Source organism: Peromyscus eremicus, chromosome 16_21 (assembly GCF_949786415.1).
Source record: "Peromyscus eremicus chromosome 16_21, PerEre_H2_v1, whole genome shotgun sequence".
NCBI classification, from domain to species: domain Eukaryota; kingdom Metazoa; phylum Chordata; class Mammalia; order Rodentia; family Cricetidae; genus Peromyscus; species Peromyscus eremicus.
In genome coordinates, this window is record NC_081432.1 from 47,282,036 (window position 1) to 47,298,127 (window position 16,092).

Sequence of the window (16,092 nt, forward strand, 5' to 3'; positions counted from 1 at the left end):
TTTGCACAAATTGCTTCCCTCTTTCTCTTGGTGTCTCTTGTTAGCAGCAGAATGCATTTTGTACAATGGCTGGAGGAGTTAAGATGCAGAGACCAAGGTCATTGACCTCAACATAGCCATCTTGCATGCACAGGGATGAAACCTACAGCCTTTGCCTCATTAGCTCCCTGTCCCCTACTGAGTTAACCAGCCATAGGCAATTGGAGAACTCTGAAGGTTAATTCTTTCTGCCTATAGGTAGAGTTACAGCTCAGTCGACTAAGCCCTTAAAATGTTAACCCTCCAAGCAAGAAATTTTAAGTGGTAAAAATGGCAGGTAGTACAGAGAGGTTAAATGACTTGAAAATGAGTTTAAAGCAGACTTGCTACTTCCTCCCAACCCCACAGTTGCATAAAATAGCCTAAAACTTTCAAAAAGGTTATAACTTGAAACATGTTTGGACCATGTGCTTGCCGGGAACTATTAAAATAAATAGCACAAATAGGGCAATTAAATATAGATACTAACAGCTTCAAACCACAGAAGAGGAAATGAAGCAGCCTTGTTTTTCATCTAAAAGCACCCAGGTGATTTTATTTGGAAGGAGAGCAAATGCTTGTTTTGAAAAGCTGCATATAGAGAAGACAAACAAAACCGACAAATTAATATTATTTCTGCCCACAGGGGAGTCCTGCCCTAAACTAGTGAGTCAGTGTGCTGCAATGTGCCTGCTTAAGTACCTACAGACCAGTTAGATAGGCTACAACTAAGAACACAACCAAGCAGCCACCATCTGGGTAGCATGCCTCTACTCGACACTGTGGAGGTCTCAGATCACCACCCTTCAATGGGAATCCTTATTTCTTCTCCAGACTACTTTATCTTGATGGCACAGCATACTGTGAGAACCCAGACACGTCTTTCTGTTGACATCTCACATAGGAAATTATCAGTAGCAGAACTGAGTTGAATGCAGTAGTCAGTGTGCTCAGGGTGAATGAAAAATGAACCTCAGAGTGAGCTCGTCTGCTTGCAAAGAGAAAACCAGACGGTCATTTGCATAATTATAGATGAAGATAAAACCAATAGGTCTTTGTCCATTAGCACCGAGGATACTGGTAAGAATTTAGAACTTTGAAAAGAGCATGTTACGTGTTGACCCATTCAAAAAAAATCAGAGATAAAAACCAGTGATTCAAAAATTACTCAGACTTATTAAGCATTGTTACATGTGCTCTTTGCCAGAAATTTTGAATGTTTCTTTACTCTTTTCAACAGATAGTTGAAAAGCAAAAATACAATAACTAGGAAGGGCAGAACAAGAATTTCAACTAGTCAGGCTTGCCCATTGTCATGGTCTCACTACACTGTTATTAGAAACAATGAAATAGCAGTCATGGTTTTCAGTTCACAGGATATCTTGAGGTCGACCAGTACAAGCAACTTCTTTGAAGGAGAACGCATAAAACATTTGCAAGGAATAATATAATGACATTACACAGTGTAATATAGGCGACAATGGGACAAATCATTGTGAACAAAAGGTGTTTTACCTATTCTGGTTGCTTCTGGGATACAGATATGAAACTGTGTAAAGACCTTAGAATTATGGTGCTGAAATATCCTCTTAGAGATCAAGAATGTGTCAGGATGTAAAGCAGTGTTGCAAATATTCATATGATGTAACCACTCCTAACAAGTGTTGTTGAAAAATACATTCTCACATATAAATACTAAACTTTTATCTAATTTAATTTGCAGAACTTCTTTCAAATAGTTAGCAACCTTCTAGATGAAGAAAACAAGGAGAAATGGGAAGATGCACAGCAGGTAAGGCGGAGATGATTTTAGAACTTATGATGAAGTCGGCTAGATACAGTCTTTAAAATACATGAAAAGTCAATAGTTTGATTCTCCAAGAGTATAAAAGGATTTTGGAAATCACTCAGGATGACAAAACAGTAATTTTACAGAAATCAAGTCATCTTTTAAAATATCAGCCCATGGGAGGAATTTTGTGTGAATGTACCAGAAAAGGAAAGGGAAAAAAAAGCACATTTAGCTAATTTGCAACTTCAAGAAACTAGTATGTGGCAGTTTTGTTCTTTAGTAATAGACTTCTTTCTGGCTTATAGACAATGGGAAAACAAGACAATCTAACAGCATATATCTCAATAGAAGTGATGTGCTCTTTACTAATGAGAAAATCAATTGCAAGGAATTCATGCTTCACAGAATCTGCCTCATGTATACAGATGTGAATTCTTATTTAAAAAAGAGTTGTGAACGTAAACTCTTTCTTAATCATGTTCAGACCTTTCTTTCTGCCGTACTTTATCAATTATCAGGCTTCTTTAGTGACTTGGGCTTTTGAAATTGCCTTGCCCTGCCATCCTACCCGAACTGTAAGACTTTTTTCTAAAACAGAAGTGCTTTCCAGATAAACACAAGGGAAGTCTAGTGTTCAAATTTCCATGGGCATTTAATGTAACTGAGCATGAAACTTCTATAAGTTTTCTACTTGACTCTGGTTAAAAAAATCCCAAGATCAAGGCACTCTTTAAAAAACAGAGTGAGTGTTTACAGAAGTTCAGGTTAAACCATCACTCCCTTTCTCTTTTATAATCACAGTTGAGGCCTTCAGAAGTAAAGCATGCCCCTTATTCGAGTTATGATAGGAAATCCACAAATAGCACAGCATGGCCAGCCTCGTTATAAGGCACCAACTCTGTGCTTCTGCCCAATGCAGGGGGCGGGGGAATCAACTTTTAGTTTAACACCTTGGCCGATCTTTTTCTGCTCCTATGAATTATACACTTGTCCTTGGCCTTCATCTGGCGGGCAGCATTGTTCCCTAACTCTAAGGAAGTGGTGTCTTCACCAGAATACAGCTGTTGTAGCAGAGCATATCTTTCTAGAAAGTTAGAGACTATTAATTATAGATATATTTAGAATGAATGTATGATATTCTATTTAAAACAAGGCTGCAATTCATCGCATGGTGTTCTTAGGAGAGGTCAGAACTTGAGCAAATAATAATGATATCAGGCAGTCTTGTCCATGGAAAAATCATGAATCCATTATCTGTTTAGTTGTAATTTGAGATTGGTTCTATTCTCATTTTTAAAATATATTTTTCAATTCGAATGACCCTTAATGATGCTTTAAAAATGACTGTTTGAAATTGTAAATGAGGCTATTTTGTAGCTTTTACTGAAAAAAAATGTTCATCATAATTACAGGCACATGGTAAGCATGTGTGGCACAAAAGGTTGACTTATTAAAAAAAAAGAGGGGTTAAAAATCTACCAAAATAATCCTTCTGATCTCTCCTTATCTTAGAGAAGTGGACTTAACAAAAATAACCGTTAAAATAGATTTTTATGTGAATTAGAAAACTAAATGAGTAACTCTGATGTCAGAATCTTGCAAACAGCCTGTACATTCCTGAAAAATACAGCCAGCCATAGCCCACTGGTTATCTATCAACCCCAGTTAAAAAGATTCCAACTGGCCGGGCGGTGGTGGCGCACGCCTTTAATGCCAGCACTTGGGAGGCAGAGCCAGGCGGATCTCTGTGAGTTCGAGGCCAGCCTGGGCTACCAAATGAGTTCCAGGAAAAGGCGCAAAGCTACACAGAGAAACCCTGTCTTGAAAAACCAAAAAAAAAAAAAAAGATTCCAACTGTATTTAGATAAAGACCCCTTACTGAAAATATAGCCTACTGAAGTGAAAAAAAGAATATACCACACCCATACATAAATACATACACTCTGACACATACAGATACACTGTGGCGGGTGTTGACGGTGGATTTAAGTCATGTAATTTTTTTCTGAACTTCATGTTAGGAAGTCCACTTTCATGTCCCTGGCTCAGGAGGGTGCAAATGACATCTCATCAACCAAATCCAGCCAATGTCTATTATGTAAACAGCATTGCTCATTACCTGCTACCAGTGGCTGTTCTGCAGCAAGGGGAGACATGACTTGTTTCACTACAGTCCCCGTGATCTGAAATGTATAAAGGACTTACCATTAGGCCCTTATCAAAAAAGCTTGCCAGCCCCTGTTCTATAATATTTGATGGCTATTGGAAAATAATAATTAGACCCTCTGCCAACATGAAAAGGCATTCAACAAAGACGGAAGACAATGACGAGGTTAGTGCTGAGCAAGCGTCAAGTCAGAGGTCACACATGTTACAAGCAGCCACAGAGACTGGAGCTCCTGCACCCTTGGGAGAGGCATAAGGTACAGCACCACATATGTGTGTCCAAGCTAAACAGTAGCTGGTCCTGCAGTAGGGACCTTCACAGGCTTTTTTGTCATACATGCATCATCATAAAATCCCTTGGTAACTGGGCCATCTATCTTCTTGTTAATTGGCTCTCTCCAAAGAAAATAAGCTTCTTGTATCCTTTCAAATGGAGACAGTTTTGAAGCTTGAAGCCCACGTTCATGTGGCCATTGATTTAGGTCCTATACTCTCAAAAGATGCTGAGGGACAGAAACACTATCTTCCTTGATGTTTTCATTTCAAAGAGAGAAATTACTAGATCTTTAAGATGGCAGGAAGCTTTTTTCAGTTTAAAAAGACTCACAAATATTTCAAAGAGACTGAAAGAGCCTTCCCATTACTAGTTTTCTAAAGTAAATACTTTAAGAAAAATGAAAGTAAAGGAGATGGAGATGTTCTTTCCAAGAGTGAAAATTAAGCCTCTTGTTTTTAAGTTGTATTCATCCCTATACCAAACAACACCCACAATCTTACCCACGAAAATCAACAGGGCACAGTAGAATTAGGAATCTTTAGAGCCCAGAGGAACTTTATTCATGCTTGTCTATGGGGTGATAACTTTTCAGAATTCCCATTTAGTAACTGAGCATACAGGTGAGAAAAAAGATGGACCTCCTAAATATTTCTAGTGTTAAATATTTCAGTTTTCTGTGGAATATATGTATATGCAGATGGATAGATAAATTTCATACATATGTGGTATTTGATTTTTAGATGAAACAGCTATAGCCCTCTGCAAAAATAGACTTATAGCCTGCCCTGTTGATCCCTTTTCTTCCTAATCCATTCCCTCACAGCTCTTGCCTTATGCTATCCAGCCAATCAGATCTTTTCCTCTCCCACTCTGGCATTTATAAAATAAAGTAACTGGAACACAAACCACTTAATTTTTCATGTTCAAAAGCTGCAGTGGTTGCCGGGTGGTGGTGGCACATTCCTTTAATCCCAGCACTCAGGAGGCAGAGCCAGGAGGATCTTTGTGAGTTTGAGGCCAGCCTGGGCTATAGAGCAAGATCCAAGACAGGCTCCAAAACTACACAGAGAAGCCCTGTCTCGTGGGGGAAAAAAAAGCTGCAGTGATGAAGATGTTTACACATGATAAAATGCATATGTGTTCTTAGATGTCTTCACTGTTACATACGGTATTAGCTTTTGACAGGTTAAGGTATCTCTGAGAAATCAGATCCTTTTGTGTGTACCATGGTATTGGCTAATACACTCAAAGCATGGAAGTAAATTGACCTGCTCATAGGTAGATGCATAGGTAACTGGGTACATAGGTGGAAAATGCAGGTACAGAAGCAGATAGGTGACAGATGAATGAATGGATCCTGCCTTGGTTACTAGTAGACTGACATAATGCTTTTAGCTACATTGCTAGTCTCCTTGAGATTCTGTTTTTAGCCAATAAGTATAATATTCTCCTATAGGTTTGTTTCTTTCATGTGTACATGTAAATTATTTATATTATAGCTATGATTATAATCCTGTAATTATTGCTAATTTGTTCATACAATTACTAATTCAATTATTAGAAGTAAATGTTTCTCACAAGTTATTGGTCATACAGTGGATTTACTGTTTTTAAATATCTTCATGATAGCAGTAATACTTGTATTTTTCTTCCCATGTTCTCCATATAGATATTAAGCTAAAATGCTGAGTCTGGTTTTAGTGTTTTATTATTTAAGCAAAGGAGTTTATTGAAAATAAAATTATGTTATTTGTGTGTAGACAATCTACTAGACATTTTAAGGTTTTTTTGAGCTTCTTGAGAGCTTAATTAGTGTATCATGTCACTTCCAAAGCTCTTGCTGCATGACACTTGGTATCAGAATCAACTGTTAATTTAAAAGCTAACAGATGACTCCAGTTCAGACATTAGAGAACAGAACTCATTTGTGTTTTTGTATGTCGAATATCTTACTTTCTAGTTCTGTAGTCCATTATATGGACTTTTCATCAAGTCTAACTTGCACTTATTTTTCTAGATTTACCCAGGCTCAATAGAGTTAATGCAGGTGATTGAAGATTTTATACACATTGTTGGAATGGGGATGATGGACTTTCAAAATTCGTACCTAATGACTGGAAATGTAGGTAAGAAATAGGAGTATTCCTCAAAACTTTCTTGAAATTTAATGCCACAGTTTGCACCACACATTTTCAAGTGTAATGTTTTTGTTCATGTCTTTAAGTGTATGTAAAGAAATATTTTGGGGAAATTTAATGGCTGTGATTTAGGTGGACCAAGCACCACATACATCAAGTCTGTACCCCTGTTTAAATATGTACTATTTACTTTCCTCAGGGGGAGATAAGCAAACATCTCTTCACCCAAGGTAGGGCCCTAACTACAGAACAAAACAATATCATTTCACCCAAATCTAATTTGGGGAAAAATGTGTCTTCCTAGATCTATTTCTAGGAGCCTGGATAGGGGATTGCTTATAAAATCACGGGTACTCCAAAAGCTGCTGCATCAACGTATCCCTGCATAGATGACAACATATGAAAGCAGTTTGCCTGAGCTTCCTACCCAAACTGCAGGCAATCCACTCAAAAGTCTCCTCCTTTTTCCCACTTAATGAACATAACCTGAAGGGTGGGAGGGGGAGGGGGAGAGTAGGTCTCGAGTCTTGTAACTTTCTTAGCTTCCTGAGTCTTGTAAATTTCTTGAGTTTCCTGAGTCTTGTAAGTTATATTAGCTACCTAAATGATTTGATCTCTTCTCTTCCTCTTTTCCTTCTCATCCGCCCCCACTCCTCTTTCCTCCCTCCATGAGGGAATATTTTAATGTGACACAAATCCCTACTTAAAATTTCTTCCCCTGGCTCTTACAAGGTTTCTGTTCCCTCCTCCATGATGTTCCCTGAAATATAAAGGAGGTGATTTGGATGTCTAATGGTTTTTCCTCCCATTTTGGGTCAGCATGGAACCACTAGGCCACAGCAATGGTCATTTAATCTCAACATCTTAGAGAGTTGGTTGCCCATAGTAACCACTGCCCACTGAAAAGAGTAGGTTTCCCACCAAAGGGAAGGGGCTTCTGAATCATTTCCAACTTTATTACTCCCTGTTCTAAACCCAAATTAAAGTGTCTGTAGCAATAAGAACCTACAGTATAGCCAGGCGGTGGTGGCGCACACCTTTAATCCCAGCACTCAGGAGGCAGAGGCAGGCAGATCTCTGTGAGTGTGAGGCCAGCCTGGGCTACAGAGTGAGTTCCAGGAAAGGCTCAAATCTACACAGAGAAACCCTGTCTCAAAAAGAACTTACAGTATAATTCTGGTATGCAACCAACTTTCGTCTCAATAGCCTTCATGGCTTCTGGGGCTTCAGGGGAGGTAAGATATTGCTAAGGATGGCATCTTCCCCTAGGAACCTCATGGCTCCTGTGAGTGGCATTTTCCAAAAACAGTGTGTCTTTTTTCAGACTCATCAGTTTTTGTCTTTACTGTTGTCCTAAGCTGTTCCAAATTTGTATAACACTCAAAGCTTAGCCTTATATAATGAAACGATTTATAGAGGGTGGACAGGATTTCAGATTGACCACTGTCATTTTGAACAAATGTCAATGGGTTTGGGGATTTGGAAGTAAGAAGGTTAAAAAAAAAAAGATTCTAGATCCAATGAAGCATCACTTACATTAACTGTTTTATCAGAAGAAGAATGTTAGATACAGTGGTATAGATGAGGACCTCATTCCATCTAGGCCTCCATGATTCATAGTCACTTTCCACTAACAACCCTTAAGCCTTCTCATTCTGGGGCACAACTGTATGGCTATGACATAGCTTTCTACCCATGATGGTCATGGGAGGGCTGGCTCATACTGCTTGACATACCTCATAACTAAGAGGGAGCAAAGCTATGACCTAGCTTGTTCCTCCCACATCTGGACCTGTATCTTGGAGTCTGAGAGACTCTAGGCATTGCACCATGGCTGCAAACTGTCTGTTTGCCACATATGGCAGCTAAAATGTCCCTTTAAAACATCCATCTTAAGTATATTTTCTACTTGGGAACTCCAGCTCAATAAAAATCTCTTTTACAAAAGTAAAATCACATTCACTTTTGAGCAACTTTGATAGGATCCACTATCTTTTTTTCTTTTTAATATCTTTACAAAATTTTTCATCTCCTCCTGTGTGCTTTGGTTCCTTATAAACTCAGTTTATATGCCAGTCTAAATCATTCAGATCTGTTAGAGACTCTTCTACCTTACATAAAGATCAGCCCCCATCATGATATTTAGAAAAGCCACTGAAGTATCAAGCAAGTCTCAAGGGCCCTAATGAATTAATTTCTCTATTCTCCTAAGACCGCATTCTATCAGGCCAGGTGAGCTGGGCATTGAACATTCCCTGTCAAACGCACATTTCCCTCACTAATATTTTTTTCCTGTTATTATCCAGTCCCCAGTACTCTTGGTGACCTCAGCTGGCGATAGCTAACTGTCCCTAATGGCTTTTATGAGCCAGTCTCTCAGGGACTAATTTTCCCCGTGCTGCCTTTGATTATTCAGCCTTTGTCTCAGGGAGGCAGGAGGAGTTAGTTGAATTATTCAGTTTCTCTACATCATGGCATTCAGACTGATCCCATCTACAGCCATGTCCCACAACCACACGAGCCAAACTTTGAAACCGTTCATTTCTTGTTCAAAAGCCTTTCACAATCTGAGCAATTATCATGACTTCCTACACTGGACTGTTAGTAAGGCCCACGTCTGTTCATCAGACCATGAATTTTCCCTTTCTGTATTAAAGGTCAGACTTGAGAAATAGTATTATCTCCATCTCTGAGTCTTCCCAAGGTTCTATGTGTAGGGATCCCAAGAAGGACCCTTTAGTATAGATATAACCTGTACTTTTTTTACTCTTACATATAGCTATAGGAAACAGCAAGCCAACACTTCTATATCATCCTCTGTTTTCTATTTTTCTTGCTTCTGAATCAGAGGCTAGTACAGAAAATAGTGTCTCTGTGTATGCTTACCATTTGTGCTTCCTTCCTTGTGTACACAAATTCTTTCTAGACAGAAGCATGAGCCTGAGTTACAAATGTTTTCTATCACCCAGAGGAATGAATGGCTGTGCAATTGTTACCACAACCTGCTGATAATCCCATCTCCTATGTGGTATCTCCAGGGATTACAATTCCAGTTATAGGTCATTTGGAGGATTTCAGTATCATCAAATGAAAACCACAATACCACATAGAACAAGATAGCTCTCATTCCCCCATGGGATCTCCTCATCCCAGGACGCTTTACTCTTAGCTCTGTATATGCCCGTTGAATGTAATACTATAACCAGGGGCACATACCTGTCACTCCAGCAAGGAGACATATACCCCATATCCCATGGGGAAAGGGAGCCATTTTGGAATTGTCCCTGAACATTTCAGTCTTGGGTACATGCTTTATCACCTGGTTTAGGAGCCATGCAACTGCTCTTTCCAAACACAGCTTTGATTCTGTGAGCAAGGGTTCAGACTGTAGTTGTGTTATACAGCTTTTCCCGAAGACATGTTAAGAGGGTCTAGTGAACTGACATGGTGCACCAAGGACAGGCTTAAAAAGTGTTCCATGGAAGTACAGCTGGGTGAACCAGTGTGTTTACAGGGCTTACTTGTAAGAATGTGGGTGAGCGATTATTCGGTTATTTAGAGGATCATCAGAGGCAGCCGCATAACTGAGAAGCCCATCCCATTGTGAATAAAACTCATGAAAGGCACATTCCTGGATCTCTACCCACCCTGCAGGTGCCTCCACGGAAGAACTTGCCTTCCTCCTGCAGCAATTGTCCGCTGCATATATAACCTTACGCAGAGGCTTTCGAGAATCATAACTTTCTGAATATCCTGAGTCTTAAAAGTTTGTGAGCTTCTCTAGCCTTGTAGGTTTCTTTGTCTATAATAGTCCCTCTTCTACCCGGGAGTGAATATTTCAGTATAAATGAAGCAGACAATACATACTTATATAGGTACATACACACATACATACATACATGTTTCCCTCTGCATGTACTTGTTTAGAGTATCCATAGGTCTACTGTGTGTTTCTCTACATATTTCTCTAAAGGTTAAATATATGCTTATTTTTACATTGGCTAAGTGTTCCTTGCTATCTATCAAATACAATATGGATTATTATACATCAGTGATTTTGGAAAAAAAAATGAAGGTTTCCTTTCTTCCATAAATTGCTCATAGACTGTTGAGTTGCTTCCTCTCTAAGTATTCTGAGCATGTGTGAGACTTGTGTGGAACATTTAAGAATGCATCTAGGGAACACGTGGGTGTGCTAGTGCCGTGATTTTCTGAAATACCTTCCAGGGCACAATGGATTGCTCAGATTTCTGGAGTGGATTCTAAAATGATAAAGACACACAAAACAACAGGTCTACTTCTTTTAGTTGAGGTTACAGTAGCATTTCATTATAGTCTATAGAGGAATAAAACCCACACAATGCTTTCTACTGAACCAACAGTAACTGTATTATGCAAATGGCATATTTCTCTTTGCAGATGAAAATTGGTTAAGAACAAAGAAATTGTCTTCTTAATTATTACACAAATTGATTTCATGAAAATTTACAGTTTTATTACTAACTTAAAGCTTCCTGTCTTAATTTTTTGTGATTCAGAAAGATTTTCTTTTATTTGCCATGCTACAATTATAATCACATAAAAACAATGGAGCTCTGGGTAATATGGGGTTATTATTATTACTAATCTCAACATTTGTCTGTGGTGTTTGAGGCCTGTCTGTTTGATATAAGGAAGTTTCAAAGATAAAAAAAAATATATATTATCAGTTCAATATCAGTCATATTTTGAGAATTATTTTAAAATTACTATAAAGGAATCAAAGACTATTTCAGATTCAAATATGTTTAAATTTTGGTTTAACATATTTCAGAAAAATAACATATCAAATTACTTATAGTATTATTATTATTGTTAGCTACGAAGTATTATGTCCATAACTTAAACATCATAAGTAAACATTTATTGCTTACATTTATTTTGATTCATTACTATTATATGTTTGAATATTCTGTATATCTCATTTGCAATAAGATGTGTTCACTATATTTGTCTCCTTTTATATCACTTAATTGCCTTTAGTCTTGCATAAGAATAGTATAACTATTCAGCTGTTTGATTACTTACATAGTCTCAATTATCCATAATCTGAAGCTTATATTCTGTGAATAAGAAACGCAAACGGTGTTATTGACTGACCACTGAAAAGGACTATGTATCGACGATTTTTCCCCAAACACTGCCTAAGACCTTAGTATAGCTTGGTGGTTGGAACTGGGAGCTGTTCTGTACAAATAGGAGTTTCCCAAGTTTTGTCTACTCACATCAAATTGCATAATATGGATAATTGCTGAATGTACTGCAATGATGTACTCTAGTTTAGAACCCATAATGTAGTAACTGATTCCTAAGACCTCACTTTTGAGATAGTCTTTTTTAAAAAAATTTAACTTATTCTTCTCTCATACAATGTATCTTTACTACAGCTTCCCCTCCCTCCACTCCCCACTACTCTCCCACCCCCACCCCATCTCCTTCAGAAAAGAGCAGGCCTCCCAGGGTCATCAACCAAACACAGCACAAGTTACTATATGACAAACCCTCACATCAAGGCTGGGTAATGCAACCCAGAAGGAGCAAAAGGATCCCAGAGAAGGCAGAAGAATCAGAAACACCCCCACTCCCACTGTCAGGAGTCCGCCCCAAACACCAAGCCAACAACTATAACATATGTGCAGAAGAACTAGCGCAGACCCAAGCAGGCCCCATGAATGCCACTTTGGTCTCTGTGAGCCCTGCCAACCGTGAGCTCTGCTTAGTTGATTCTACATGCCATGCTTTCCCGGGATCCTCGACCCTTCTGACTCCTGCAATTCCTCTTCCTTACCCCTCTGGTAGTCTTAAGACTGAGGATAATAACTAATGCTTAAAATCATGCCTTCAATTCATCAAGATAAGAAGGTCTGTGGTCCAATTAACTCGGTGGGGAAACAGGCAATATATCTTGCAATAGTTTTCTTCAAAAATAATTAAGTAAAAAGTTTCAACGCATCTTTAATTAAAAAGTGTCTTCATGTATATCAGTTTCTAGCAAATGAAGAGTTACCCTTTGCTAAAACATATGAATAGGAGAATGTCCAAGTATAGTCAGATTTTGAAAAGATAAATAATATCAAGAAATTTAATACAGCATTTGGAAAAATAATTCTACAAAAAAGAGTTAAGCCCAAATGGAATGAACTAAATTTCACACCCCACCCCAGGAAATCTTGTGTCAGCTCAACACTCATTTAAGATGTAATTTTCACAGTGGCATCATGTAGCATATTATATTTACTCACCTTATCAAAACTAACATATTCATTTATTTTTTTACTATGGAACACTTCACAAATTTGTGTGTCATCCTTGCTTGTGGGCCATGCTAATCTCTGCATCATTCCAATTTTAATGTGTGTATTGCCAAAGCGTTCACAAGACTAATCTATTCTTTATAACTGGGTGTTTTTGTTTTAGACTTAGTACTAGACCTGTATTCATTGAACAGAATCCAAAGGTCAGTGGTGTGTTATTTGTTGTTAGTCAAAAGATTATGTTCAATTACCAAAAAACAAAATGACAATATTACTTACTAAGCAACGCAGTTTATTGGTGTCACTCACTAATACAAATGAATTGATTCAGACATTGTGATACTTACCCATTATCCCAGCAGTCAGAAGCAGAAGCAGGAGAATTGTGAATTCTAGTGCAGCCTAAACCCCCAGGAAGATGGTAACCCCACAATTTATAAGGTCAACAGGGTTTTAGCCAGCAGGCAAATTTGGTTGGAGAGTAAAAAATAATTGCATAAGGAACTGGAGAGATGGTTCAGCAGTATGATCTGCTTTTCCAGAGGAACTGGCTTCAATTCCTAGCACCCACATGGTAGCTCACAACTGTCTGTAACTCCAGTTCTAGGGGATCTAACGACCTTGTTTGTGGGTGCCAGGCACACATGTGTGCAGAGATGTCAATGCAGACAAAGCACCCATACACAAGAATTTTTTTTCCAAATCTTTTCAAAATTATATAAATAAATAAACAATCAGCATGCTTTGTGCTTACCACATAAACCAAAGGCTGGAAATACACCATTGAAAGGCTAAGAAATAGTTTTGCAGAAGGATGTATTTGATCATTTAGGCTGGATTTTAAAAGTTTGCTGGTTTTTTGTTTGCTTGGTTTGGTTTTTTTGTTTTGTTTTGTTTTGTTTTGTTTTATCACTCAAGATGAAAGAAAGTGATTAGCAAGCAGATGGTTACATTTCACACCATTTTTTTTTTAAAATCAAAGATGATAAAGAGGTGCCTGGCTAGCTTTAAACGTATTTGTTTATAACTCTAGCTTTAGAGGATCGATGCCCCCTTCTGGCCTCCGTGGGCATCTGCATGTATATGGTGCACAGACCTACACTGTAAATCCTGCTCTGCTTGGCAGGAGGTTATAGCAGAAAATAGGAAATGTTACAGTTATTGGAAAGACTGCAAACATAATTAGTATAAATCGAGATAAAAGGCTCTTAACTGCAATCTGCATGACATGATGAAGAATTGAATTAGTAATCGTTTGAATCAAGCCTAAATGTGGGCATGAATTTCAGATTCTCCCTGAGGTTAGAACTGATTGGATTCCATCCATAACTGATCGTGCAGTGAGAAAGAAGGGGGGAATCGAGATTGTATTTATTCTAAGAACATTTGAAACTACCTCTCACATATTGATATTTAGAAAAGGGCAATCCCCAAGTGACAACCAAAAATGAGATTTTGAATTTTAGTTCAGAAGTCAAATCACTAAACACACACTGCATCCAACCATTCTTTAAAGGTTGCATCTGTGGACATGTTTTCAGTGATCAAGACAGCAGTGTGATGGGAAAAAAAGGGGGGGGGAAGTGAGGTGATGCCCGCTCTGAAAATAATCAGGGCGGTGTCAGAGGATGACTGCTTAGAGGTAGTTTGTACAAGAATTCCCTGAATAAGAAAACAGTCGGCAGCAATTTTAGCAGGAGAAAGAGTGTTTTGAAATAATATGTGTATTAATGTTCAACTTCTAATAAAGTTTATAGTGTTGGGACTTTTCTAAGTCCGTAATTATTGATGGCACAACATGGGCATTCTAAGGAAAAGTACAGACACAGTGAATGGGGCTTAAATTTCCATGCCCTGGGTGGCTTCAATGTAATTCTTTTCTTTTCTTTTCTTTTTTTCTCCCCCTCTTTGGGGACCTGCCACCTAGATCCCAAATAAATACATGGAGACTTACTCTTACTTATGAATTCCTGGCCTTAACTTACTCGTTTCTAGCCAGCTCTTCTAACTTAAATTATCCCATTTCTCTTTAACTACATTTTGCCTTGGAGCTTTTAACCTTTATGTCTTTCTTCCTTCTGACTCCCTGGCTGGCTGTGGGGCTGGGTGGCCTTTGGCATCCTTCTCACCTCCTTTTCTCACTCCTCCCTCCCCGCCTCATCCTCTCGATTTCTCCTATTTATTCTCTTTTCCTGCCAGCCTCACCAATTCCTCTCTCCTGCCTAGCTGTTGACCATTCAGCTCTTTATTAGACCAATCAGGTACGTTAGGCAGGCAAAATAATACAGTTTACAGAGTTAAACAAATGCAACATGGAAGAGTGCAACACGTCTTTGCATCATTAAACAAATATTCTACAGCATAAACGAATGTAACACATCTTAAACGAATATTCCACAACACTTCAGTGGTCATATCCTTAAAATGTTGATTCAGTTGTCTGCAAGGATTTGCTTTGCACAGATGTATGCTGCCGCACCCACGTACTGCTGTCTCACAACTCTTCTTAGGAATTATTCAATGTTGACAATATCAGACAAGCAGGCAATGGTTTTCAGGCTGATAATATCTTCAAATACCGTATGTTAGAGTTTTCAACTGTAAAGAATTTCAAGTGTAATTCCTGAAATACGAGATTCTTGAAAATATAGCTCCATTTCTTCCCCAGCACACAATAAAGCGGTGTCTCAGACACAGTAAAGTGAATATATTTTTTCTTTGTGAAGTTAAGTATCCGAGTTTATTCTTGATTTAGAAACATAGACTACTGGGCTTTTCAGAATGAACATTCATACTCAATAGTCTTTTGAAACTGAATCTGAATAAAGACGTAACATTTTCAACGTCTCTTTTTTCCTCCACGGTATCTTTTAATCAACATAAAATCCATGTAATTTCTAAAATTCACTATGAACTTGAATAAACACTTCAGTACCACATCTTGGTCTTCCATTGAGGAGCAACAGCCTTGCAGTCTGATGCTGTAGCTGGGGGCAAGGCCTGGCTCCTCCCTGGAGTCTTATTTTCCTCCTCTCACTGCTTAGCATTGTGCTTCACACATCCCATCACTTGCTTCACTTCCTTTCTTAAAAACAAGACACATGTTGACACCAAGGCCCCAAAATAGAGACATTAGCATCTATTTTTTTTTAATCTTGTACGACTGACGTCAGTTCGGTTAGCTAGACTAGGTGGGAAATGTATAAGGTTCTCCCAGTCTTCCAGCCCTCTACGAGTCTTGCTAGACACCTAGACTAAATGAGTAATTTTCCTTAAGTCGGGAAAAAAATTAAAGTACTAGTTTCTTTATGTATTACCATCATACAGCTTCTGTTGAGAAAATAGTTCAAGTCTTTTGAAGATAAGACTTGGTATGATATGCAACGCTGAATCCTTAAATTATCTCTT

At 38.3% G+C, this 16,092-nt stretch overlaps 1 protein-coding gene and 1 non-coding gene across 2 annotated transcripts in view; one reads left to right on the forward strand and one right to left on the reverse strand.

Moving 5' to 3' along the window:
• The window catches only part of Adgrb3 (adhesion G protein-coupled receptor B3), a 708,652-nt gene that overhangs the window by 347,157 nt on the left and 345,403 nt on the right, over window positions 1–16,092 (forward strand). Inside the window, exons 11-12 of the mRNA XM_059281371.1 lie at window positions 1,742–1,810; window positions 6,271–6,379. Of these exons, the coding sequence (XP_059137354.1) occupies window positions 1,742–1,810; window positions 6,271–6,379 (178 nt within the window). The remainder of the gene's footprint in view (window positions 1–1,741; window positions 1,811–6,270; window positions 6,380–16,092) is intronic.
• On the reverse strand, window positions 12,703–12,811 carry LOC131894025 (U6 spliceosomal RNA). Its single transcript, XR_009374813.1, has one exon. It is a non-coding gene; the product is annotated as a U6 spliceosomal RNA (small nuclear RNA).